This window comes from Heloderma suspectum, chromosome 11, assembly GCF_057233095.1.
Source record: "Heloderma suspectum isolate Gila_16-S chromosome 11, 16-S_ref, whole genome shotgun sequence".
NCBI classification, from domain to species: Eukaryota; Metazoa; Chordata; class Lepidosauria; order Squamata; family Helodermatidae; genus Heloderma; species Heloderma suspectum.
Window position 1 is genome coordinate 9,189,401 of NC_139468.1, and position 25,756 is coordinate 9,215,156.

Here is a 25,756-nt window from a genome sequence, read left to right on the forward strand (position 1 = left end):
GGGACTAGAATACCTAGCAGACCATCTTCCCTTATATATACCCAGATGACCTTTAAGGTCATGAGAGGAGACCTTGCTGGTTTTCTGAAGTTAATGGAATGTTGCCATGTGTTACCTCGACGGCGGGCCTTCTCGGTAGCAGCACCCACCCTTTGGACAACCCTCCCCCGTGCAGTTAGGGAGGCAGAAAATGCGGCATCCTTCGAACGCCTCTGGAAATGCACCTGTTCACCCAGGCTTTCCCCAGGTTGTAATTAAATCCATCCTGCCACTCCTTCTTACTGCTCCTTGTACTGCTTTTATTGTAATTGGAATTGTTTTTAATGTTGTGTTTTATTATTGAATTTTAAATGTGATTTTAATATTTATATGTGAACCGCTTAGGGATTCTATTCTATTTAGCGGTATATAAATATCACAAACAAACAAACAAACACATTCACCCATCAGTATGCCATGAAAAAGTAGACACAAAAAGTAGACTCCTTTTTTGGGAACATAGCAAGCTGCCTTATACTGAATCTGTCCCTTGGTCCATCTAGCCCAGTGTTGTCGACACCGATGGGCAGCAGCTCTCCAGGGTTTCAGGCAGGATTCCTACCTGGAGTTACCAAGGATTGAACCTGGGACTTCTGCATGCAATGCAAGGGCTCTGCCACTGAGCTACAGCCCCACGTGAGCCAAGTGCACCCTGCACCCAAGTGGGTCGTTGGGGGGGGGGCTGTGCCACATATACAAAATCACAACTCCGACTGCATCTGGACTGAACAACTGCCCATTCACACATACATGCCCACTCTTGATATCTCCATGCCAGATGGCTGTACACTTGCTTCAGACAGGGATGCTCATCGTATCATCAGGGGACAATGTCAGGGCCCAGTGGGGTTAGAGACAGGCGATATGGCTGAAAATGGGGCCAAGGCAAGGCCGTTTATGTGGCCCCTCAGTGAGACAAGTTGCTCAGTTTGAGGAACCAGTGAATGAGCCAAAGTTATATACTACCCAAGTTATATAGCGCTGCCTAGGCCCTGGCTGGTCCTTCAGGTCATGTGGGTTGGCTGGGTTGAAGAGCTGCAGTACTGCCTCTGGCCATTCCATGTGGGGAACGGTAGCCCAGCCCTGCTGGATCAGACCAAAGGCCCATCTAATTCAGCAACTTGCTTCCCACAATGGCCAACCAGTTGCCCCTGGAAAGCTAAGAGCCAGGACATGAAGCCAATAGCCCTCTCCCAGTCTTGCATTCCAACCACAGGTAGTCGGAAGGATATTACTTCTGAATCTGGAAATAGCATAGTAAAGAAATCATAGTCCCCCCCCCCACCTGCTCCACCCCCGGTCCTGGGGAATTCCAGCACTCAGTTCTTAAATCCAGCCCTGCAGACTGTGTGTCTGTCACTGGTCCCACAACCACGCTCTTGGCTCATGTGCATGGTAGGAATGTGAGCTATGCTCCAGTAACCTTATAAAGTCTCTTGCAATGCTAAGGCTTTAGCTTGTTGACTGCTGTTTTCTATTTATTCATGTGAGTCTTTATGACGTTCTTACTCCCCCTCTGCAAACGGCTTTTAGAATACCGCCATGGGAAAAGCAGTATCTCAGTATCATAACGAAAGAGCATAAAAGGACGATATATATATATCACTCTAGTCCTGATGCAGACACATGAAGAAGGGAAACGGCATGGCTTGTATGTGAGGAGGGCTTACTGGAGCACTATGAACTCCCATTCTGCTTAATCCATACAAGGGATAGGCCCATTTCATCTAGAAGAGGGATGGGGAACTTCTGGCCCACAGGCCAAATTTGTCCCACCAGGCCAGCCTATATGGCCCCTGGGACACCAGGTGAGGCCCCTCCCAACAGCCACACTCCCTCAGAAGGGTGGGAGAGCCTTCACTCGTCCGTCATTTTCCCTGCCGGGGAAGGCAGTGGAGGACTGGAGTTGACTGAGCCACCTTCTAGGTCCTGGGATATTGTCTTTTCAGATTTTCTGGGAGATCAGAAGCTTCCAGAGACTTCTTAAGAGGACAGACTCTGCTGTCATTCACAAGTGGCACTGCTTGCTGTGACAGAAGTGAAGGACATAGCCAAGCAGGGCTGGCTGAAGACATTTTGCTGCCTGAGATGAAGCACAAGATGGCGCCCCCTCCCATTCTGTGTACAAAAGCTGACTGGACTGGCAGATGAATCTGTCTTCAATGCTAAGGATGGGATAACATTCTCCACTGAACCTGAAGGCAGCAGGCTTAGGGAGCAGAGTAGGCTGCAAGGCAAACAGTCCTGTCCTTGAACACCTTGTTGCTGCCTCCCAGCAACTGCCGCCTGAGGCAACTGCCTCACCTTGCCTAATGGTAGGGTTGGCCCTGTCGTCGAGTGTTATGCAGATTGCTCTAGGGCAGTGTTTTCACCACCCTGGCCAACAGCCGGCCCCTGGGGTCCATTTGCACCTCTGTCCATCCCCTTCCCTCTGGAGAGAAGAGCCTGGAAGCTGGACTGAATCACCTACTGCCAGCAGCCTGACACAAGGCTGCTCACAACACATCAGGATATCCCTAGCTGTATTTTACTTTTCTATGGATGTATTTGCAAGCCATTTTGGGAGATAAGCATGGCTGGAAAGCAAAGGGGGGATATATTTAAATAAATAAGGTACCTAGCTCTAGGTCCAGGTATGTGTGGGCCCTTTACATGGCTCCTTAGCTATGCCTACAGGCCTCACCCTTGCAATGGGTGATAGGCAGTTCCAGGTCTCGTCGTCTCCACACTTCATCCTATAAAAGTCTGTTATCACAGACAGGGCTGGCATCAAGGGTTGGCATGATTGGGCACTTGCTGAGGGTCCACTCCCCAGCAGGGGCCCACAGATGAGAGCCCCTAGGGCTCCTCCTCTTCTTCACCATGGCAACCAGCTTCTTCACCTGCCTCTCACTCTGGCCCAGACAACAGCGGTGTTGAGAAGGAGCAGTAGATCTCACTGCCGACTTGCTCACTGGCCTCTCAAGCCAGCAAGTGGTTGCCAAGATGAGGAAGAGTAGTAGTAGTAAGAGCAACTATGGTGGTGAGAAGGTGGGATCACTGAGGGAGGGGGGCATGGAGGGTGTCCTGCCCAAGGACCCCCAAAACCTGATCATAGAGCCAGTGGGCTGTAGTAGACACCAGCAAGCTGGATTTGGGGTGCTTCGCCCTTCCTCATTCATGGAAATTTATGAGTGGTCCAGATGACGACTTCTTCCACTTGTAGCCCACCATGTTTACTCACTGCTTCTTCCATCTTTTGTCTTTCCACAATAAAGTCCATTAAGAAAAACACACATACAGAATAGTTGCACAATGCCCTTTGATTGGTGGCTCTAGGAAATGTCCATCTGAACTTGGACCCTTGGACTGGGAGATCCTGGGTGCAAATCTTTGCTCAGCCATAAAGTTTGCTTTGTGGTCTTTGGCAAGTTATTATTTCTATGTCTCATTGGGTTGTTGTGAACATGAAGTAGGATAAGCCCAGTGCACGGTTTCTCCACAAAGTCAAATCACTGGTATGGTATTATGCAATTAAATTGAATTACGCCTATGAGTGTTACTCAGCCTCACACAGTGTCCCATCTGGAGGGCTATGATTCTTTTGCAGTTCCAACCAATGCCCTCAGTGGTCTCAGATGGTCATTACAGGGAGGTTGCATTAAATTTAAGAAGTTGTATTTGTCAGGAGGATGTAGTAAAGACTTGACCTGGCTAGTTGCTAAGTTGCCCTATTTGTAAGGTGATAAGATGCAGATACCTGGAATGGTTTTACCATGTACAGAAGAGATAGACAACCTGGTGCCCTCCAGATGTTTTGAGGATACTATTGCACTCATGTCCTACTTGTGGGTTTCCCACAGGCAGCTGTTTGACCACTGTGTGAACGGAATGCTGGACTAGATGCACCCTTGGTCTGATCCAGCATGGCTCTTCTTATATCCGTATGACTACAACTCCCATAAACCCCAGCCATCATGGCCAATGATTAGGGACTGTGGGAGTTGTAGTCCAAAATATATAAAGGGCACCAGGTAAAATGTGAATGTCAAATATCTTTGCCCTGTCTTAAACATAACTCCCCACTGAGAAGTTTCCACATGACCACATCCTTTAAAAATAATCTACTTTATTTCAACATTCTTTATAAAGTTGGTCACTTTGTTATAAATTATCCAATCAGTGTGAAACAATAATTGATAGACATTTTTTAAAATAACCAAAACACTATGGCTACTTGTGCCAGTCCTTTCCCAGATATCCTAGACTTGTATTCTCTATGCACTCAAAACAATCCTTGGTCTACACTAGGGGTGGGCAGAAAGTAGATCTACAGATGTTTTGGACTTCAACTTCCAGCATTCTTGACCATTGGCCATGCTGGCAGGGGTTTGGGGGCATTGAAGTCCAAAACATCTGGAGATCTACCTTCTGTCCATCTCAGGTCTACACCATAATGGCAATAGACTCCTTCAATGTCATTATTATCCCATATGCACTTGCAAGACAAAAGCACAAAATCTTGAGACCTAGAGGATTTCTGGCAGCAAGGATGAAAATAAAGGAATGTGTACCAGGTTGCACAACTAGAGGAGGAGAACCTGCTTTGCCCGTCATTGACTTTGCCTTGCTGGTAGAAAGAACTGGGAGGTGAACACTGAGGATTGAACTGGAAAGGAAGGGTCCACTGGGTTACATTAGAATGATCAAATCATAGACTCTTTTAGTTGGAAGGGATCTTGGGGATCATCTCATCCAACTCCCTGCTCAAGGCAGGGTCTGCAATGCAGGATGCAGCTATTTATTGATTGATTGATTTGATTTGTAGCCTGCCTTTCTACCAAGAAAAATGGCACTCAAGGTGGCTTACAATCATAAATAAGACTTGATTAAAAGAATGCACAATAAAAAACACAGCAATAACAGAATAAAAACAGCATCCAATCCAACAGGCCTGCTACAACATCTCTGACAGATGACTGTCCAACCTCTTCTTAAATATCTCCAGCGAAGGAGAGCCCACCACCTCTTCCACTGTGGAACAGCTTGTGCTGATAGGAAGTTTCTCCTAAGGTTCAGCAGAAATCTGCTTCCTTGCAATTTCCACCCATTGGTTCCAGTCAGGCCCTCTGGAGCAACAGAGATCACATCTACTCCATCTTCTGCATGACAGCCCTTAGATATTTGAAGACCATGATCATGTCTCCCCTAATCTTCTCTTCTTCAGGCTCCTTCAACCATCCCTCATAGGATCTCGCTAAACCTTTTGCCTTAAGGCAGGCTGTCTTTTGTCTTAAGGCAGGCTGTCCTGAACCATGTGATGCAGTAGGCTATCTTGCCAAAGTTTTGCTGTAAAGTTTGTTCCTGTGCTATTCCTCAAGAAAGGACAGAGGGATAAGGCAAACCCAGAAATGTTAGGGTGATGAGGCAGCATAAAAGGGGAGCAGATTATTGCAGGACAATCAAAACATAAATACAGATAGCCTGATATAAGAAAAGTTACGTAAACACATTAAATATTTAATAAAATAAAATCTACTTCTTTTTTTTAAAAACTCTTAAAAATAAGGGCCTTGTGTCCGTCAGTTATCCCAGGGTCTTTGGTTCATTGGCTATTGTATCTTGAAAAGTAAAAGGACTAGAGACTTGCATTGTTTAATGTCAACTGAACATTCAGAGGAGGGCCTGGAATTTTCCTGAGGGGACCAAGGTCCCATAGTCTCCCTCTCCTCCAGTGTCTATGGAGCTGATTGGAACTCCATGGTGACAGAGTTGTAGACCTGTCTCCCCGAATAATGGCTCCTAAAACTACACAGTTCCCATGACACATTATCGGCTACCTCTTGCTGAAAGGGGAAAGGAAACTCTGAGTATGATGATGTCATGTGTTTAGTTTTAGAACATATTATTGGGGGAGAGAGGGAAAGGAGGAGGCGCAGTTTCAGCAGCAGCAGCCTATAACATCTGGCTCCACCCTCCAATGAGCTGTTGAAGTGGGCGGGGCAGGTTGCTGCTTTCTGCTAATTTGGTCCACCTGGGTGAAGGCTGAGCCTCCTTACCGGGCTGAGAGCAGGGCCTGGCTGCCAAAGACATTTTGCTGCCTCACAGGGTCAGCCCATGCTTACTTGGGAGTAAGCTCCACTGAATTCAGTGAGACTTACTTCTGAGAAAACATGCAGAGGCTTGCACTGCCAGTGACTTTCTCACTCGCCCATCTCATGAAGTGCTTGAAAGATATCTAGAGGGAGGAGAGAGAAATGACCAATAATGTCTTGCTTTTGTTTTTTTCCCTAGGAGGATAGGTTCAGTTTTTTCTTGGCCGGGGATTCTTTTTCCAACTTAAGACACCAGGCAGTGCATTTTTGGGTCTGCCTAGCTCTGGGCAACTGGTTTCAGCCCCTTGTGGAAATCAGTGCAACTTCCTCTTCACCCTCCAGACTTTGAGAAACATCTGTGGAAATCTTTTTATGTGGAGAGAACTCCTGCTGTAGGCTGGGATGGATGATTCAGAATGATCCAATGCATTCTAGAACAGCTCAACATTTGGCTTGTTGAAACAAACTACCCAAGCACCCACTATTACTCTCACCAACATCACATGATATTTCATTGCTTCGATGCCCAAAATATTTGCCTGGGAAAAAAAACCCTAACAGCCTGACAGGCTTTCTGGAATTGCCTAATGAATGGCATGTTTTACTTATCTTCAGGAGTTACCCTGTTTCTCAGTTACCTAAGATTCAGGGCTGCATGAACTCTGTGCTGGTAAAGAACATCAAACAGTCTACAACATGCTCACCTCAATTCCACAACCCCCAAAAGCAGGATTCTGCAACCTGCATAAATTACATTAATGTTCATGAATGTTCTCATCTTGCATAATTTATTCTGCAATGGTTATTATTGTTTGCATACTTTTGCTTGGACTTTTTCTAGTCGCAGGGAAGAGTTATGTAAGGCACTGAAACCTCACCCCTGAGCCCTGAACATTTTATTTGGTTTCCCTTCGGATTCTAAGTGTTCACATTGCCCACTTTCAAGCATATTGTCACATCCATATGAGCTCTTCCTCTTCTTCTTCTCTTCCTCCTCCTCCTTCTGTCCTCCCCCTTTTTTTTAAAAAAAGGGAAAGCTTTGATTCTGAAGAAGAGAGTCTGTACTTTTCAACACTACTTCTGAGCAAAAAAGAAGCTTTTTTGCTTTTTAAGGATCTCACTTGTTCCATTCCAAGAGATCTCCCTGTGATGGACCAATATCTTTGAGGAAACCAGGTCTGGATAAACCCAGAAGATTTAGGCCCATGCAGGGACTTCGTTGTATTCCAGGGACTTCTCTTATATACATCAGCAAAAAGGAGGGCGAGGAGAAGAAGGAAGAGGTGGACGGGCCTTTAGGAAACCATAGAGGCCACGGCACTACCTACACAGAGTCTTGCTTTTTAGTCCCTTGCCCCAGCACTCAGACCCAATATTGGCTGTTTTTTAAGGCCGGGTTGGATGTCCTACACTGGAGCAGTTCCGGATCCTGCTGTCCCCCTGGGCCTTCCCCTTTTGAGTTGGCTCCTGCTTCTTTGGCCTCCAGCGTGTCGACTGTCGTCAGAGGAAAGCCTTGGTTGTGGTCTGTCTTCCGGAAGGTTTCCTGGTCAACCACTGTCCCGTTCTTGTACTTGGGGGGTGAGCCCTGGACGTTGTGCTTGCCAGTCTTGTTCCGCTTGTGGAGGTAGAAGAGTAAGGGCAGGATCAAAGCCAGGAGCAAAAGGATGAGGCAGATAGGCAGGATGATGCTGAACATATTGGCTTCGATGAAACTGAGGAGTGTGCCCCTTTCTGCTGGGGAGGTGCTGGCCGTCATCCCTTGGCCTGCTGCTGCCGTTGGAAGAACTTGCGGCTTGCTGGAATTCTGGCTGGGTTTCTCTGACTCCTGAGTCCTGGTTGTAAATGCCAGTGAAGAGGGAATTATGGTTTGGGGCGTGGGGCTGTGGTCCCTGTCTTGGAGACTGGGCACTTTGAGCAGTGTCACTCCATAGGATGCTGAGGGGTTGAAGGCCTCGGTGGTGTATGCCATTGACTCGGAGGCAGGGGGAACCCCCTCAGCCACCAACTCAAACAGAAAACCGTCCTGCTGGAGATTTTGCTCAGGGTCGTCCATTTCCCAGATTTCTAATGCAACCAGCCCTCTCTCGAGGTCATTCTGGGTGAAGGCGTCGATGGGGACAGGCTGGTTCCTTTTGTCTCTGGAGACATTCACAAAACGGCTCCTTTGGGGTGCTTGGAGGATTTTGAACTCTGGGACACTCCTTGTCCTGCTGGCCAGCTCACTTGCATCAAGAATGTTGGTATCGAGCTGGATAGTGGTTCCTCTTGGCCAAACAACATCTCGTTGGGTTTTGACCAAGGCTTTCACCATTACATGCACCACTCCTGATATATTGACCTCTCCTGGTGTGGCAAGGAACTGGAATTCATCCTTGGCGGAGGCAAAATCTGTGAAAGTAAATGTCACTTCTCCATTATCCACTTGCTTCTGTGAAAAGTCTGTCACAGGCTTTTGGTTGACCTTGACCTGGCCAAACTGTGGATCCCTGATGAGCCTATACAGAGTATTTTGCTCTGCTTGGCCAAGAGACCCGAGAAGGTGATTGTGGGAGAGTGAGGCCATGTTCACACCTTGTGGTATCTCCAAAGTTGTCTGATTTGTTGCCCATGTGATAGTGGGAAGAACCAAGATTTCCAGAGAAGTGAAGATGGGCTCATTACGTCCATCAGAAATGGCAAGGTCTAAGGTTCCAGGAGAGCTAGTTCCATTGGCAATGAACATTAAATGCCCTGCATTGATGTCTGCTTGAGTAAACTGAGTTATAGGTACTTCCTTATTGTGGACATTGATCACAAAGCCACTGGGTGACCCAGAAAGGATGTCATACTTGATTTCTTCAGGGGAGCTGTCAGGATCCTTGACATTCAAATGTTCTTGGGAGAGCATCATGGAAGAACCATGGAGGACCTGTAGAACTTGTCCTTGGCTGACGAGCCGTGGTGGCATCTCATTACTGTCACTCACTGTGATGTTGAACCTTCCAGAAATGGTGGATTCCTCTTCTTTTTGTGGGGGCTGAATAGACCCCACAGTGCTGGGCCGAAGCCAGGCTTTAAATCTGAAATGGTCATCCAGGGTGCCGGGCCCATGGTGGGCATATTCCAAGCCACCTGCAACAAGGTCAGATTGCAGGAAGTAGGGATGCTTTTTATCGACAGGTCCATTAGGGACAGACAGGGTCCCATAAGTGGGTAGCTCTGTAACCAGAAATACCACATCATATGATGCTCTCTTGGAGTCAGGTTCTTTGGTGAGGAGGTTGGAAGCATCCAGTAATGAGACACTGATCACTGCACTTTGAGCTTCTGAAACAGTGAGGCCTGAAAGAGAGGGAAGGAAAACCATTGTTATGAAAATCATTGTATGTTCCTTCACAACAGTTCTCAAGCCATGTGCACATGGAATAAGCACGCTTCACCTTTGTTTCTCCACAGCCAAGTGGAGTGCTCAGGACAGCTGTTCTCGAACGATACCGACATTCCAAGGATGTACACGTCTGTGGTAGTGGAGGGAGAAGAAATTCGGAAGTGAAAACCATCCTCAAGGCTCCAGAAAGGCTCCAAAGGCATTTTGTGCTGATATAATATCGATCCAGCATCCACCTGGTTGGACAGGCACAAGAAGGAAAACATATTAGTCATGATGAAAGCATACTAATCTTGTTGACTTGATTTGAGTTTTTTTAATTCCCCAGCCCTTCATTTCAGAGCAATCGTCGGACATAAGCCCGGTTGAGTCCAATGGGACGTATTCTCAGATAAGAGTGTATAGGATTGCAGCCTGTTTTGCATTAGTTCCTCGCATGTGGGAGCTTCAACAAAGTGTTGGCATGTGGAGTGCTTTCCTGTTCAGGATTCCACCCGCTCCACTCCATTCCCCCTCCCCCACGTTGCCATTTTAGTCCCGCAATAGTGGCCACCTTTTAATGGTGCTATCCTACACATGTTTAGCTTGAAAAACGTCCTCTGGCGCCCCAGCATTCCCCAGCCAGCCTTGGAGGGCGCCAGAGTGCCTAACTCTGGATAAGAGATCCCTTGCACCACCCTCTGAACGATAATCCCCAGGATTCTCCCGGGGAGGGGAGGCAATGACTGACAGCTAGGTGCAGCTAAGTCATTTTAGACCCTGGAGCCAATGGTCTTATGGGGAGCCCCTTTAGACGGCCATGTGCATTACTTTAGTTGTGTAGCATACAGCTGACATTCCTCTTAATCCACATCCACCAGCTGCCATTCTGTCCTTCACAACTGCTTCTACATTTCTGATATCTTACAGCCTTCCCACTCTGGTGCCCTCCAGATGTTTTGGACATCAAGTCCCATCAGCCCCAGGCGGGTTGGTTGTTGTAGTCTAAAACATCTGGAGCCCCCTGAGTTGGGGAAGGCTGTGCTAGAATGTTTGTCAACCCTGATTTAAAACACAAAACAGAACTCTAAGCCTGTGCAGTTCTGCATTTTAAGTTGGACGAGCAATGTTCAAGATCGCTAGCATTCCCCAAACATCACCTCGCTGCTCATTTTGTGCCTGATTCCCATTCGCGTTTGTGATCGCTGCTCGCATTTTGCACGAATGGGAGATTTGTGCCAACCGAGCAGCCATCGAATGGGAGATTTGCACTAATCGCCCCAAATTTGCACAAATTTCCTCCATACATTAAAGCAGAGATGATTCGGTCCACTAAGGAAATTTGCGCAGATTAGGAAATTTGCGCAGATTAGGAAATTTGCGCAAATCTAACTGGAATCAGGAACGAGACCAACATGAACATGTGTTGGACAATTTGTGAAAAGTTTTGGCTGACCCGCACTCTCACCTCACAGAAGGGGCTTTGAAACATGAATGTTTGCATGTTTTGTGAGCAAAAATGAAATTCTCACACATCCCTAACTTTAAGCTCACTTAAAGTGCAGTTGCATCATGACTACAGGAATACAATGGAGTTTGCTTCTGATGCCCTAACACCCTCCCCACCTGCTGCCCTGTCCGTGGTCATTTGGGGACCTGCCTGGGCTGTGGGGGGTGTGTGTCCTGGATTTGCCGCAAGGTCCAGCCAGTGGAGGCTGGTGACTCCAAAGTCAGTGGAGTGGTGAATTTGCTCTGAGTTTCAGTCAGAACCAGCCAGAATAGCTCCTTTAGAGTTCTGACTGGTTCCGACTGAAACCCAGAGTGGATTCACTGCGCCATTGACTTTGGAGCCACCACCAGCCTCCATTGGGTCCAGCCCTAGTTGCACCACGGGGCGTAGAAATGTCCTCCGTTACTCACTCAGCTCACCCAGTAGGGATTGGCACAGGGACTCGAGAAGGCCACTACCACCACAAATCAAAATTAAGGTCCTATAAGAAGGAGGGGTGTCAAGGAAGGAGCATCACATGCTCTTACCTCAGCCTGGGTGAAGTTCCTCAGCTCCTCTTCATCACCACCCTTCTGGTCATTCAGCAACCTGCCAAACCGTGGAGGCTGTTCTATGATGTAAAATAAAGACTGGGTCTCTTCCTCATCATTGGTCACTGCTTTCAAGTTCTGGTTTCTTATTGGCTGAGAAGAACCTTTAAAAGAAAGGGTTAGGAAGAGCTCCATTAGGCAGTGGTGTGGTAAACATTTAGCCCTCAGTTTCCCTTGTAAGGAAAAAAGAAAATGGTTTCCCACAGCCATGAGAATTTGTACTACTCTGTACTTATTTATTTTAAGTTATTTATTTGTTTGCTACATTTATATCCCACCTTTTCCTCCAAGGAGCCCAAGGCGGCTTACATTATCCTCCTCCTCTCCATTTTATCCTCGCAACAACCCTGTGAGGTAGCTTAGGTTGAGAGTGAGCAGTGACTGGCCCAAAGTCATCCAGTGGGCTTCATGGCTGAGTAAGGTCTAGAACCTGGCTCTCCCCAGTCCTTGTCCAACACTCTAACTGCTACACCATACTGACTCTACTTACATTATGCCCATCTCTTTGTGGGTTGTGCATACACTGACGTGCGAGCACACGTACCCCATAATGATTAGGCTCTTACTGCTAGGTGATGCGTGGCAAAAGGGAGGGAGAAATGGTCGAGCCTGTGGTGTGGTGGAGGGGGAATGCCAAGGAACACAGCTCCAGGTGAGGTAATAACAAGGCTTTCAAGTTTTACTATTGTGTGTGACGGATGAATAGAAAGGAAGTCAGAGAATGAGGAAAACGTAAGCACAGGCTCTGGATTCTTCTTCTCTTTGATGGGTGCCCTAGCGTTCATGATAGCTGTCTAAATGATAACACTGTATTGCACAGTTGTTTGCATTTCTAATTAAAGGCTAAATGTGGCTCGAGGTCTCTCTCTGTGTGTGTCTGTGTGTCTGTGTGTCTCTCTCTGTGTTTACACACTGTCACGATGATCTCCTGTACTTCAAAATGTACCACTACACCACTGGGTAGAGCACGCACTTTGCAAGCCAAAGGACCCAGGGTTAATGGGTCCAATCTTACATGTGGAGCGATATATACATATTGTAAACAAACAAACAAACAAATGTGTTTCCCAGGGACCTTGGGCAGAGATCTTGGGCAGGGACCTTGGGCAGGGACCTTGGGCAGGGACCTTGGGCAGAGACCAGTGTCACTGCTGGTCAGAAGAAACAACCTGAGGCTAGGCGGATGAAAAGCCAGACCTGGTATGAGACAGCTTCCCATGTTCCTCCTTCTCAACAGAACGAACCCCCACCAGTTCCAGCTGCCTACCAATATGCTACATGTATTTTTTGCATGCAGAGGTTACATGTCTACGTTTCAAATGTCTTGGAAATCCATTTCATTTATTTATTACATTTCTATGCTGCCCAACAGCCAAAGCTCTCAGGGCAGTTCACAAAAATTAAACTCTATAACACAACATGATAGAAAACCTTTAACAGTTTCTATATGCATGGATTTGTATCTTTACTTTTTGTGATCCTGGATCTGCAATCTGAAGTGGTACAGCCCAGACACAGGTCTATCACACCAGCGGGGCCTAATCCTGACTCAACTGACTATTGCTATTCTTCTAGCAGCCTAGCAAGAACCATCACTTTCCTTTTAAGTCAGGCTAATACCACATATGCTAGACTGCCTCTATTTTTTTTAATGGTCCCAACTAGGATGGGACAAAATTTGCCTTCCCTTGCAAGTAACATACCTGGGCACACTGTCAGATCTTGCTTGTTTTCCAGAGTGATGACCACTTTCTTTTCAGCCCTCACAGAGAAGAAGTGCCCTGGTGACATGTTCTCTCCATCGGATACATCAAAGGAAAACCCTCCATCCAGGGGACCTGTGGAATGGACAACAACAGGGAATAAAGCCTAGGATAGCAGGTTGGGGGATATTTCTGCACCAATGTCTCCTAATTTTAGGGTGGCTACTTACACACAACCAAAAAGAGGACAAAAACAGACACAGATTGGCAAAAAAATGGCATATGCTAAATTGTAGGTATAGGAGCAAATATAGAAATAATCCTGGTTACAGGATTTATCTTTTTCAGAGATCTCCGCAGGCCTCTCTCTCTCTCTCTCTCTCACTCTCTCTCACACACATATATATCGCACTCGAACCTAAGAACAAAGATTCCATAACCACAAATCTGAGGTTCCTACCCCCTAACTGGATCAGCCTGTTGCAAGACATTTCAGCTTTCCTGCACATAGTCTCTTGGATTTACAGTTGCTTCCAACAGAACAAACAAAAGAGACTGACACACTTGACCCAAAGGAAAATTCCTGCATCTATAGACTGAGAACTCTTAGTCCAAATGGTCTTAATCTGGAGGACAATTTGTAGGCATAATACCACTCATACCTCTGTTTTTTCTGCTAAGGAACTTTCATCTCTAGGCATTCCAAACTGCCACTCCTGGTATCCATTTAACAGCACAGCTACTGATGAGGGTGGAAGCCGAAATGTTTAGCTTAGAATATATTTTTCTCCTTCCAGAAAGGATGCATTTCCGCACATTTTGTTTACTCCGGAAGTACTAAATCAATGTTGTACAAGCGATGGGGGCTGCTTGCACAATGGAATTGGTGGGGCATAACAGAACTGGCATAAGACTTCTGTTGGATTTTGCTCTAAGTGTTGATGCACAACTTCAAGTCCCAGCTCTCCCTTCTTAATGGGGTTCTTTATCTTCAAGCTGGACTTGGATCAGACAGCCCTTCAAATGGAGGGTGCCTTCAAAGAGAGGATGATGCTGTGGGAAAGACCTTTGTCTGAACCGCTGGAGAGCTGCTCCTGGTCATGGACCCCTGTCTTGGTGCTCACCAGGCTCCCTGCCCTTTCTGATTTTAATTTTAGTACTTAAGATTGTTTTAAATTATTATTATTATTTAACTGGGAATTTTTTTAACATGCTGCAAAGCAAAGCGCTGCCCTCCAGCACTATATTTCTTTGGGTGTGTCAGGGTTCCCCTTATGACCTGGGCCCCCTGATCAACCTGTTCAGAATCTCTTGCCTCCTTAAGAGCCCCACTTTCCTCTTTTAAATTTCCTTTTCCCAGTAACATGGGGTTTAGGCTGTAGACGTGGGGTGATTGGTGCTTCAGACACCTGGGTGTTAACCACAACAGTTTACTGGTAAAATAAAGCAAGCAAATTACAACTAAAGGTACTTACAGAATAGGGCTGAGTGATACAAAAGGCAGTAAGATAAAATAAAGGTTGCAAAAATGCAAGTTCCTCTACCCCAGCTGCACAAAGCCTTCTCCAAGCTGCTTCTTCCTGCTCTCTCTTTATGCTCTGGTCTCTATTCTCTCTCTCTCTCTCTTATTCCCTCCTTCCCCAAAACTGAAAGTACTGTTTCAAACCTGAAGAAATGAAACTTAACTCAGGAAGATGAAACCTAACAAGGGAAATGAAACTACTGTTCTCAGAGATACCCCTCCCAACAACAACAACAACAACACCCCAGGCCTCCAGGCCTGACTTTTTACCTTGCCTCTGTAGGCCTCAAATCTTCGCAGGGTTCAACAGAGCGTTTTTGTTTTGTTTTGGAGCTCAGACCCCACCTTTGCCTTCTTGGGCAAGTTACTGTTCTTTTAGTCTCACCAGTTTGCCTTCTGGGAAATGAGTGTTTTGTGATGGGTCATGCTCACCATGGCAGCCATATTATGAATGTGCAACCCCCATGGCAGCCAGTTTGTGAGCGTGCCCACGACACCCTATCAAAATCCCAAATGTGCCTCCAAAGGTTGGGTACTCCTGGTGTAGACAATACTGAGCCAAGATGGGACCAACGGTATGAGGCAGTTTCCTGCGTTGCTCCATCATCTGTGCACCTAGCCATGTAGCTTTCCCTCTTTCTGCTACAAACCTTCATGGATGAATTGAACAATCCGGCTATTGATCTGGGCCTGTGTGAACCTTTGGACCAGGTTGCTAGGCAATGGCTTCAACACGACCTTCCCGTTGACTGGCGTCCTGATGGAATAAACCACTTCTTCTGGCGGGGTGTCTTTGTCTTCACTTCGAAGAAGCTCAGGAGTAATCTCTGCTGTGCCACCTTTTTGGATCTGGCAGGAAGGGTCAAGAAACCAGGAGAATTAATCACCAGACACCCACCAAACCTTCTCCCATATTGATCTACCCACATGTTGCGATCCTCAGGCATAGCCCTGGTCTCTGCCCCACCACCGCTGAAGGTGCAATGGGTGGAGACAGGGAAGAGGGTCTTTTCAGACTGCATACTCACAAATTAAAATAGGAACATATATATCACCCCAGGACTCACACCAATGATTACCACCCCAGCCTCTCACCCCACACTGTTATACTTCCCATTTTTTGGAAGTGGGGCCATTCCACCAGCCCTGCTGAAAGTAGGGATGGATGGACTCACCTCCATCTGTGCTGCCTGCCGCTCACTGACCCCCCGCTGGCTGCCTGCCCCTGTTCGCTACACCATGTGAGGCACTGCGTGGTCCGCAGGCACCCGGTGCGCAGTGCACAGCTGCCTGACCACTCGCCGAGCTGCCATTTTGTGAAAACATGGCAGCTTTGGGGGTTTTCGTAAATGTAACATTGCGTAAATGGTGGCTGTAAATTGGCCATTTACGCAAGATTACAGGCGTGAATGGACCATTCATGACTGTAATCTTGCGCAAATGGCCGCTTTACGGCTGCCATTTGCATAAAAGGCCCTTCATGTAAAACAACGAGCCACCATTTTTAGGCAAAATGGCAACTTGCTGAGGGGTCAGGCGCCTGTGGACCGCACGGCAACTCATCCAGGGAGCCGAACAGGAGCAGGTCAGTGGTGCATCCACGGACTGGAGTCTGGGAGGCTGAGTGGGGGGGAGTCTACCGGACTCCACTCCCCTCTTGGACGCCGGCGACATCCCTAGCTAGGCTACTTAATCTTTTTCCTCATCCATTCCTATTCCCTTTTCCTTGAGCATTGTTGTCTTTTAGACTGTACGTCTTCAGGCAAAGATTGTCTTGTTTTATGGATTCCTTGTAAGCCACCCGGGGAGAGTTTTTGGCTGAGGGATGGGATGCAAATACTTTACATAAAAAAATAGATATACATTGCTGAAGGCTTTACTCGGTCTGTTTCATTATTCATGTTCCAGTAGTCATTTATCCCACTCTGAAAAGCCAAGAGGGACCTTTGTGTTTCAGTTAAAAATTCACTAGGAAAATGTAAGTGTCCTGAGGGTGCAATCCTATGCAAGTTTAGACAGAGAAAAGTCCTACAACTCCTAACTGGGCATGTTGGGAATTGTAGGACCTTTTTCTGCCTAAAGATGTATAGGATTGCACCCTAAATCTCTTAAATGCAGTGCAAAATTACCTCCCCAGCACATGAAATAGTAACGTGCGCACTGCATGGAGCCTAAATGTTCACACATGTTCGTTGGAATGCATGTGCATTAGTGACAAGATGCACTCACCCACAATCTGTCTTTTGGAATGTCTTGTCAGTCACTCTTTTTGCATAGTTTGTGGCATTTTATGTGTGGTATCTTTGCTATGATTGCTTGGGCTGTTTATAACGATTTACATTGAAAGCCTAAACATGTCTACTCTGAAGTAAGCCAGAGTATCTAAAGCAGGGGAAGGCAACCTTGAGCCCTCCAGATGTTTGGGGCTACAACTCCCATAAGCCCCAGGCAGTATGGCCAGAGGTCAGGGATTATGGGACTTGAAGTTCAAACAGTGGAAGCTGGTGGCTTCGATGTCAGTGGGCTCTGGATTTCAGTTGGAACCACTCAGAACTCTAAAGGAGCTATCCAAGGTGCGATGGATAGCTCCTTTAGAGTTCTGACTGGTTCTGACTGAAACCCAGAGTAGATTCACCTCCCCACTGACCTCGGAGCCACCAGCCTCCACTGAGTTCAAAACATCTGGAGGCACCAGGTTGCTTATCCCTAATCTAAAGGAATATCTCCTCCCATATGTAGCTGGTCAGACCATTAGGTCATCTCTGGAGGCTGTTCTCCAGGTGCCCCCGTCAAAGGAATTTAGGGGGGTGCCTGCAAAAGACAGGGCCTTAACAGTGGTGGCACCTCGTTTATGGAATCCCTTACCCAAGGCTTGCCTGGCACTTACACTGTTTTCTTTTCAGCACCAGGCAAAGACCTTTCTTTTCTTCCAGGCATTTTAGATTTTCATTTTTACGGCTGTTCTGATACTTTTTATAGTTTTTCCTGTGCTGTTTGATGTCTTTTGTATTCTATTTTGTTTCAGCTTTTTGTAATCTGCCCAGAAAATGTTTGTCATGAGGCGGATTCAAAATATACTAAATAAATAAAACAAACAAACCATTCTAACTTTGCTAGGTGCAATTGACACTTGTTGTGCACAGGAAAACCATTCCTTCTCTCCCTCTCCCTCTCCCTCTCTCACTGCTGTTAAGTGAGCAATGGAGAAATTCAAGAACAGGGACAGTGTGATCATAGAGATGGGAGAATTAGCATGGCTGTTTTGATACGGGCGTTAAGAACTTTACGCTAAAATAGGCTGGTATTTTAGGCCACACCCCTTTGCTTTTGCCCCACCTTTTGCCTTTGTCTCCACCCACCACTGGAATGTGACCCCTGAGAACTTCTCTGAAATTTAATTTGGCCCCAAGGCTGAAAGAGAACCAAACCTGTCACCTGTTTGGACATCACAAGATTGTGCTATCAAGTGGGATGCCCCCAGTTTGAATGGTGCTTCTGCCAGGAATTGACCACGCGGCCTTAGTCAAGCCACTTCCTCTCAACCTCAGTCTTCCCCATCTGTGGAATGGGGGCATAATAATACTGACCTACCATACAGGGCTGTTGTAAGGAGCACCTTGAACTACCTACATTGCCAAAGAAAGGCTCAATATTATCCTCTTTCAAGCCTGACCCGGATTCTCCATTTCCTCCCTTCTTCGAATTCTGTTTGTTCTTGAATTGCCCAAGCATTGTTCTGGACTTCTGTCATGCATGCTGGCTTGAGAACGGGTTATTCAGCCACCAGGGTGTGTGATTCAGGGCTCAGCTGCCTTTGGCTTGAGCTGCTGTGCTTGTATTCAAACAAGACACACCCGGTTTGTAGAGTCAGATGCCCGGCCTTGAGCAGCATTGTTTGCCTGGAGCAAACACTCTCAGATGCTGCCTCTATATTACTGGACTTCAGCGGCTCAAGAGCGGTCTTTTGACTGAGCACGTTCACCGTGAAGCGTTGCAATTCATGCTCCCCTTTGGTGAGTTCTGCGCCCTTTCCATGGAAGAATCTACAGGAAGAATCCCAGAGGAAATGTCGGATCTTAGAACAGTGGCTTTTTGCCAAATCCTTCCTTTCTCTAGCTTCTTGGTTCAGTCCAGGGCACAGCATTTGGCTTGTCTCTTCCAAAGATCTCAAAGGAAGGTGCAGGAGATATCTTGGCAAAGGAACGGAACGTCTTGTTTACAGACTCCAGTTACGCTCCGGTGGGATTTTAAGTTTTGAGAAATGCGTATGGCTAATTCTTTACTCCCAAGCTCCTCCACCCAAAACCAGGGCTGGCCCAAGACATTTTGCTGCCTGAAATAAAGACAAGATGGCACCCCATTCCTAGGGTGACCATGTGTCCTACTTTAGAGAGGACAGTTCTATATTTGATGGCATCCTCTATTTGAAGGGCCGGCCAGTCCAACTCCAGTTTGAAGATAAAAAAAATCATAAGAAGAGAGAGCAGAGGGCTAGACATTGTTGTCCATCAATATTTTTCACATGGACAGCAGACTGAGGAGGCACACTGGTTATCTCCTCACAGTCTCCCCTAGCACGTTCTGTGTTTAAATTATAGTAATTATTTCTAAATCTGCCTCCTCCCCTATGTGCCTGCCCAGACCTTAAGATCATCCTCAGCAGTCCTTTTCCATGAGCCCCTGCCAAAGGAAGTGAGGTAGGGGGCTACCAGGAAAAGGGCCGTTTCTGCTGTGGCACCCTGGCTGTGGAATGAACTCCCTAGAGAAGTTCATCTGGTGCCTACATTGTACTTCTTCTGGCGCCAAGTGAAGACCTTTTTATTCTCCCAGTATTTTAGCATCTTAGCTTCCTAGTCTTTTAGTAGTGGTGTTTTAAATCTGTCTTTTAAATCTCTGCATTGCTGCTAGGTTTTATTCTGGTTGTACTGTTCTATTGTGGTTTTAAGCTTTCGTATTTTATATTGTTTTGATGCTGCACTTTGTGCTTTTAGTTTTTGTGAACCGCCCAGAGAACTCTGGCTTTGGGGCAGTACAGAAATCAATCAATCAATCAATCAATCAATCAATCAGTCTAGACATATAAATTAGCATATGCAAGTTTCCTGTAAATCAGGGCTGTCTTTTTTGGTGATGCATTTCCTCTTTTTTGGCAGTATGCAAGCGGCCACCCTCCCCATATCATGTACAGAAGCCAGCTGGACTGGCAGCTGGATCTCACATTAGCACTGGCAACGGGGCGATGTCCTCCACCACACCTGAGGGAGAAGGCTAATTCAGGGAGCCCAGGAGAAACTGTGTTGCTGCACCGTTCTGTGAGCCGCCGCCTTGCTCTGCCTAATGGTAGGGCCCTGCCCCAAACTGTTGCTCTCTGGCATGTTGCTAGGGTGGGCATATGCAGTGCAACATACCAACCCTTTCTGGGAGGAGGTGGGGCAAAAACCAGCTCCAGGTTTTTGAGAGCTGTTGGGCAAGACAGCCTCACTGTCCCCGCTCCCTCAGAATCTACTTTCTCGCTGCCATTGTCACCAACTGCTCTTGCTTCTCATCCTCTTTCTCATCATTGCTACCACCTGCATGCTTTGAAGGCAGAGAGCCAGGGAGCAAGTAGACAGTGATGTCTCCTGCCTCTCCTCCTGGCCATCGCCATTGCCTGGGCCAGAGCGAGAGGCAGATGGACAAGCTGCTTGGAAGGGTGAAGAGGAGGAGCAACTCCAGGGGGCTCTTGCCAGTGGGCCCCTGCTGGGATGTAGCCCCTGGCAGATGCCCATCCAGGCCTACCCCTGACGCCAGCCCTGCCAGAGGCATCTGGTTGGCCATGTGGGACCAGACAGGCCTTTGGTCTGATCCAGCATGGATCTTCCGAGGTTCTTATGATGTGGCATGTGGGCGTCACATTGACAAGCAGGGACTGGCCGGAAGCAATTTCACTGCGAAGCTCAAGGGAGCACTCTCAATCTGGCACATCAAGGGAGCCTTCAGAACCGTATGGAAGCAACATCCAGCCACGGGGTGCGGACACTTCCCTGAACCTCACCAGATAACCCCATGTGACTCTCCTAAAGATCACTGGCACCACGGAGCATCGGCAAACCTAATACGTTGAAAAGGAAGAGCAGAAATGAAGCAAGAAGCTTGGATAAATCAGAGCGAATGCAGGCTATGGCTACAGCTCTCCTCAGCCAACCCCTGAGAGTGAGTGCTTTTAGACTGGAGAGTCTTGTTCTCTTTTTTTCTGGCTCTTTAACAAGAATCGTTTCCACGGAGCTACAGTTCCACACAGCCGGGATGGGGAACCTCTTTCAGCCCAGGGGCCGAATTCTATGTTGGAGAAGCTCTTGGCGGGGCCGGGGAGGGTTGCATTCCAGAGGCAGGTGGGGCCAGAGGAAAAAGGGGCAGGGCCTAAACCACAAATGCCATCCTGTTTTAGCTTAAAGCACTTATGGCCAGTAACTCAGCCTTAGGAGAGGCCCTTCAACCTTTTAGAATGGCAGCGGGGGGTGGGATGCGCACAAGCTGGGAAACTACCAAACAATTGGCAGTTGCAGGAAAGGGATGTGGCTTTCTGGGAAATCCCAGAGGGCCAGATTTGGTCCCTGGGGGCTGAGGTTCCTGATCCCTGCCCTACAGTCTACAAATGGTGGGGGAAAGGAATTGAAATGGGGTGGGGAAGATGCCATTCAGATAAATCACTTCCTCTCACTCCAAATGTGTCGACCTAGATATCACTGAGGACATCGGTGCCGACAGACATAGATCTGGCTAAAAGACCTCTGCCTGCCAAGCAAGCAAGTGGTAGCAGTGATGTGTGAGAGAGGATTGGGAGCAACAGCCGCTGGTGGCAGTGGTGGAGAGAAGGTAGTTTCACCAAGAGAGGGCATTTCCATATGAGGCTTTGATCCTGCACCATTACCGAGGCTTCTGCGTCTGGATTCTTTGCAGGATTAAGATCGGTATTTTCAAATGTGTTTTTTTCTCCAGGGTTTTTCTTTCTCCGCCTTTCTATATGTGTCATTATACAACCACTAGATGTCAGTGTGGTATAGCAGAATTGTGCAATTCCATGAGACTCTCATTCTACCATTTCTAAATAATGCCACACTTTCTTCATTAGGGAAAAAACCGCAGTCATGGATGCAAAGCATGGGAGAGGCTCTGGAGGATGCATCGTGTAAAGCAATCATGAGCAATCATGAACACACAATAAAAGCCTTGTGTTGAAAGGCTCAGAGAGGGCCTTGCCTAAGGGCTTTCAAAAGCCAGCCAGCACTGGCTTCTGGGAAGCCCACGAGCAGGACATGAGCACAGCAATCCTCTCCTGCTGTTGTTCCTAACTAATATGTATTCAGAGGCATGTGTCAGGCCTACAAAGCTCATCTCCACCATGGAGCAGTGTGGTGTAGTGGCTAGAGTGTTAGATTTGGACCAAAGAGATGTAAGTTCAAATCTCCACTTGGCTATGAAACTTGTTGAGTGACTCTGGCCCAGTCTCTCTCTCTCTCTTTCTCTCCCTCTCTCCCAGCCCAACCTATTTCACATGGCTGTTGTTGTGCAGTTAAAATGGGTGAGTGGGGAATATATGTTCCTTAGAGTAAGTACAAAGATAAAAATGCAATAAATTAAATAAAATTTTGCAATTGAGAAAGAAAGGAGTTTCCAAATGTGTCCTGCAAAAACATTTCTTTTTTGCTGACATGAAGAAAGAATCCCAGTCGTGGAATGGAACTTGAATTGCTACATGACCTTGACACCCCCCACCCCAAAACACAAAAAACTCATAAAACCCTGACCCCCAAATGATCCCGACGAGCTGAGCATCTGTGAAACAATGAGATCATGTGTTATGAGAACATCACTTGGTCTGTCACCAGATTTGTGCTATCTGAACGATAGTTTTCTTTGCTTTGTTTACTACTGCCTCAAAAGCAGCAGGCCTTCTCCCTCTGACCCACAATCTCATCCCATCTTTCTTCCAACCCCAGCTGACTTCTCCCTGGACCAGCCTGCTGGTCCAAATGATCTAGAACCCTTGGGAGGTGGTTGATGGAGCAGAATGGAAACATCAAAGGGCTCTCTGTTCTGCAGCAGCGGAGAGGGTTTTATTTTTGGAATCAGTTTGGAGCACAGTGCCCTGGAGGGAGCTTGCATTTGCGAGCAAACTCCAGTCCAGTGTACCGCTGCAATGCCCTCTAAGGCGAGCTGAGGCGATCTCCATCATTCTCCTGAAGCCATCATGCTTTGCCAGGGATGGGAAAATCAGCAAAGTTTGAGCCAGTCAAGAATCTCTGAGTTCCACCTCAACTTGTGGTCCGCCTTATTCCTGTTCTCGAATGTGAGCGTTTGTTGATTGAGTGAGAAAAGTGCACATTTGGGTGTGCATTTTGTTTTAACACATACACTGAAATGTACACTCCCCCCTTGAATATACACATTAAAGTGTGAAAATACGTCTTTTTGGGGTCAAAATGTACATTTTTTAATCGAATGCACTTTGCGAATGTGAGCGCAAGCTCGGGAATATGCAAACCTTGCCTGAAAAATGCGCTCATATTTGGGAGTGCAAACAGGGCCAGTTTGGGTCGAGACCGAATCAAAGTAACATTCTTATGCATCCCCATTCTTTCTTTGGATGAGCGTTTCATTGTGTGCCAAGTCAAGGAGGGGCTTGCTGATGCTCGTTTGCCATGCATGGGCTGTCAAAGGCCTAGTTCTCACGAGCAGCAGATGAGGGGCCAAACATGTGTATGGACTGTACCACGTCACAGTGAAGGTGTTGTTGTTGTTGTTTTTTTACATGATGGAATGCTCCTCCATACCCCAAACTAAAATCATGCAAGTAGAAAACTAGCATGTCAGGGAGAATGGGACCAACCAAAAATGTGATCCGCCCCCACCTAGAGTGGTACAGTCCATTCTACCAGTGTAGAACTCTGTCACCTTTTGACCTCCACGTTCTACTCCAGGGTTAGGAATGCAGGAAGGAGCCCAGTGGAGGCTGGTGGCTCTGATGTCAGTGGTGCGGTGAATCCGCTCTGGGTTTCAGTCAGAACCAGTCAGAGCTCTAAAGCAGCTTTCCAAGGTGCGGCTGCACCTTGGATGGCTCCTTTAGAGTTCTGACTGGTTCTGATTGAAACTTGGAGCTGATTCACTGCCCCACTGACATCTGAGCCACCAGCCTCCTCTGAAGCAGCTGTATACCAGCCTTTGGCTCCACCCCTTTAGCCTTCAGCCATGCCCACCACTGGAAGGCGGCCCCCAAGAGCTTCTCCAAAATGAAATTCGGCCCTTGGGCTGAAAGAAGTTCAACGCCCCTGTGCTATGCAATCCTTCTTTAACGGGAGAGGCCAGGGAGAAACCCTGGTACCTTCTGCATGTCCAGTTTTTGCTCTACCACTGTGCTATGACCACTTGCCAGAATAACCCTCCACCCTGACCAGCTCTTGTGCCTTTAGGAAACATCATGTGCACAAAATCAGTCGTGGAAGCTTTTCACAGCATGGAGGAAAGAACTGTTCCCCAGCCAATTTCTGCAGACCAAAGGGCCATTCAAGGCACCATGAAAAGGGGCCTGTCCCAAAATGGTCAACTCTCTTCTGCTGCAGGAGTGGAATCCAACAAGAATGATTGCAAATACTTTTACAAAATGATTGCAAGTGGATGAATATACACACACACACACACACACACTCACACACACACACACACACACACAGAGTGGTGTTGAGATGGCATACCTCTTAAGATTTCACAATGACAACACTGATCTACCCATGTTTGTGCAAAAGCACTGTCCTTGCACCATGGAATGCTGTTGGTCCCCTCTCAGCCATCACACTTTCATAAAGACTCTCCTGTGCTCACTGGGTTGTATCCAGTGGGTTTTAATTTTTTTAAAATTTATTATTACATTTATATCCTGCCTTTTTCCTTTTTGCAAGAAACCCAAGGTGGCTTACGTAGTCCTCTTCCTCCTCTCCATTTTATCCTCACAACAGCCCTGTGAGGTAGGCTAGGCTGAGAGTCAGTGACTGGCCCAAAGTCAGTGAGCTTCATAGCCGAGTAGACTCCCAATTCCCAGTATAACACTCTAACCACTGCACCACACTAGCTCTATATCAAATGTTAGTCTAATTTAAGTCCCATTCATTTTAATGGAACTACTCTAAGTAGGACTAACATACAACCCACTGTATTCTGCATTCATCTTGGCTGCAAGCCACCCCTTTCAAACCTGAACTGATTTAAAAGCAAGGAGGGAGTGTGTCTGTGTGTGTTCATTTGTGTGAGTTTTGGCTGCAGAGATGCTAGAAAAAATGATAATTGTCCTATAAGATGTTATGAGTAATTCAAAAGGATAACCGGTTCACCAGTGGCAGAGTGGGCAACGACAAACACTTGCCTCTATGGCAAACTATGTGTGACAAACACATGTGAATGAGAGAGAAAACATCCCGCTGATTCCAAAGGCAAGAGAGTGTTTGTTCTTCGGATATATTTCAAAAATATAACTGTCTTACAATCTGTTGTCAGAAGTTAAAAATAGACCTCAGTAGCTGAAGGGTCTGAAATGGCAGCCTATGCATTGGGTGGTGCTTTGGGATGCGATCCTATATCCACTTACCTGGGAGTCAGCTCCATTAAACTCAGTGAGACTTCCTTCTGAGAAGTTATGCCTAAAATCGTGCTGGAAGGGAACCAAGAAGTTCGATGTCCAGACGATGGGGTGAGTTACATATCTCTGTAAGCTCAACTGCCATCAACATTCCGTATGTCCTGGAAGCTAACAGGTCCTTGTTGAACATTCTGGGTGTGTCTCCCCCCCTTTCTTTTTTTAAAAATTCCACTGTTAGTATACATGCTCATGCATGTGACTTAGACGTAAGATGTATCCATTCCCCACTCAGACTCAGTAACTTCTGGAGACCCTGGCGAAGGAGCTGTGAAGAATGACAAATCTAGCAACTCACACTGAGTT

The 25,756-nt window shown here is 47.0% G+C and overlaps 1 protein-coding gene across 1 annotated transcript in view; it reads right to left on the reverse strand.

Moving 5' to 3' along the window:
- Positions 1-4,138: 4,138 nt before the first annotated feature.
- Positions 4,139-25,756, reverse strand: part of CSPG4 (chondroitin sulfate proteoglycan 4) — a 133,607-nt gene continuing 111,989 nt past the window's right edge. Inside the window, exons 6-10 of the mRNA XM_084816775.1 lie at positions 15,435-15,633; positions 13,263-13,397; positions 11,497-11,663; positions 9,533-9,716; positions 4,139-9,434 (exon numbers count right to left, since the gene is read on the reverse strand). Of these exons, the coding sequence (XP_084672901.1) occupies positions 7,477-9,434; positions 9,533-9,716; positions 11,497-11,663; positions 13,263-13,397; positions 15,435-15,633 (2,643 nt within the window). The 3' untranslated portion in view covers positions 4,139-7,476. The remainder of the gene's footprint in view (positions 9,435-9,532; positions 9,717-11,496; positions 11,664-13,262; positions 13,398-15,434; positions 15,634-25,756) is intronic.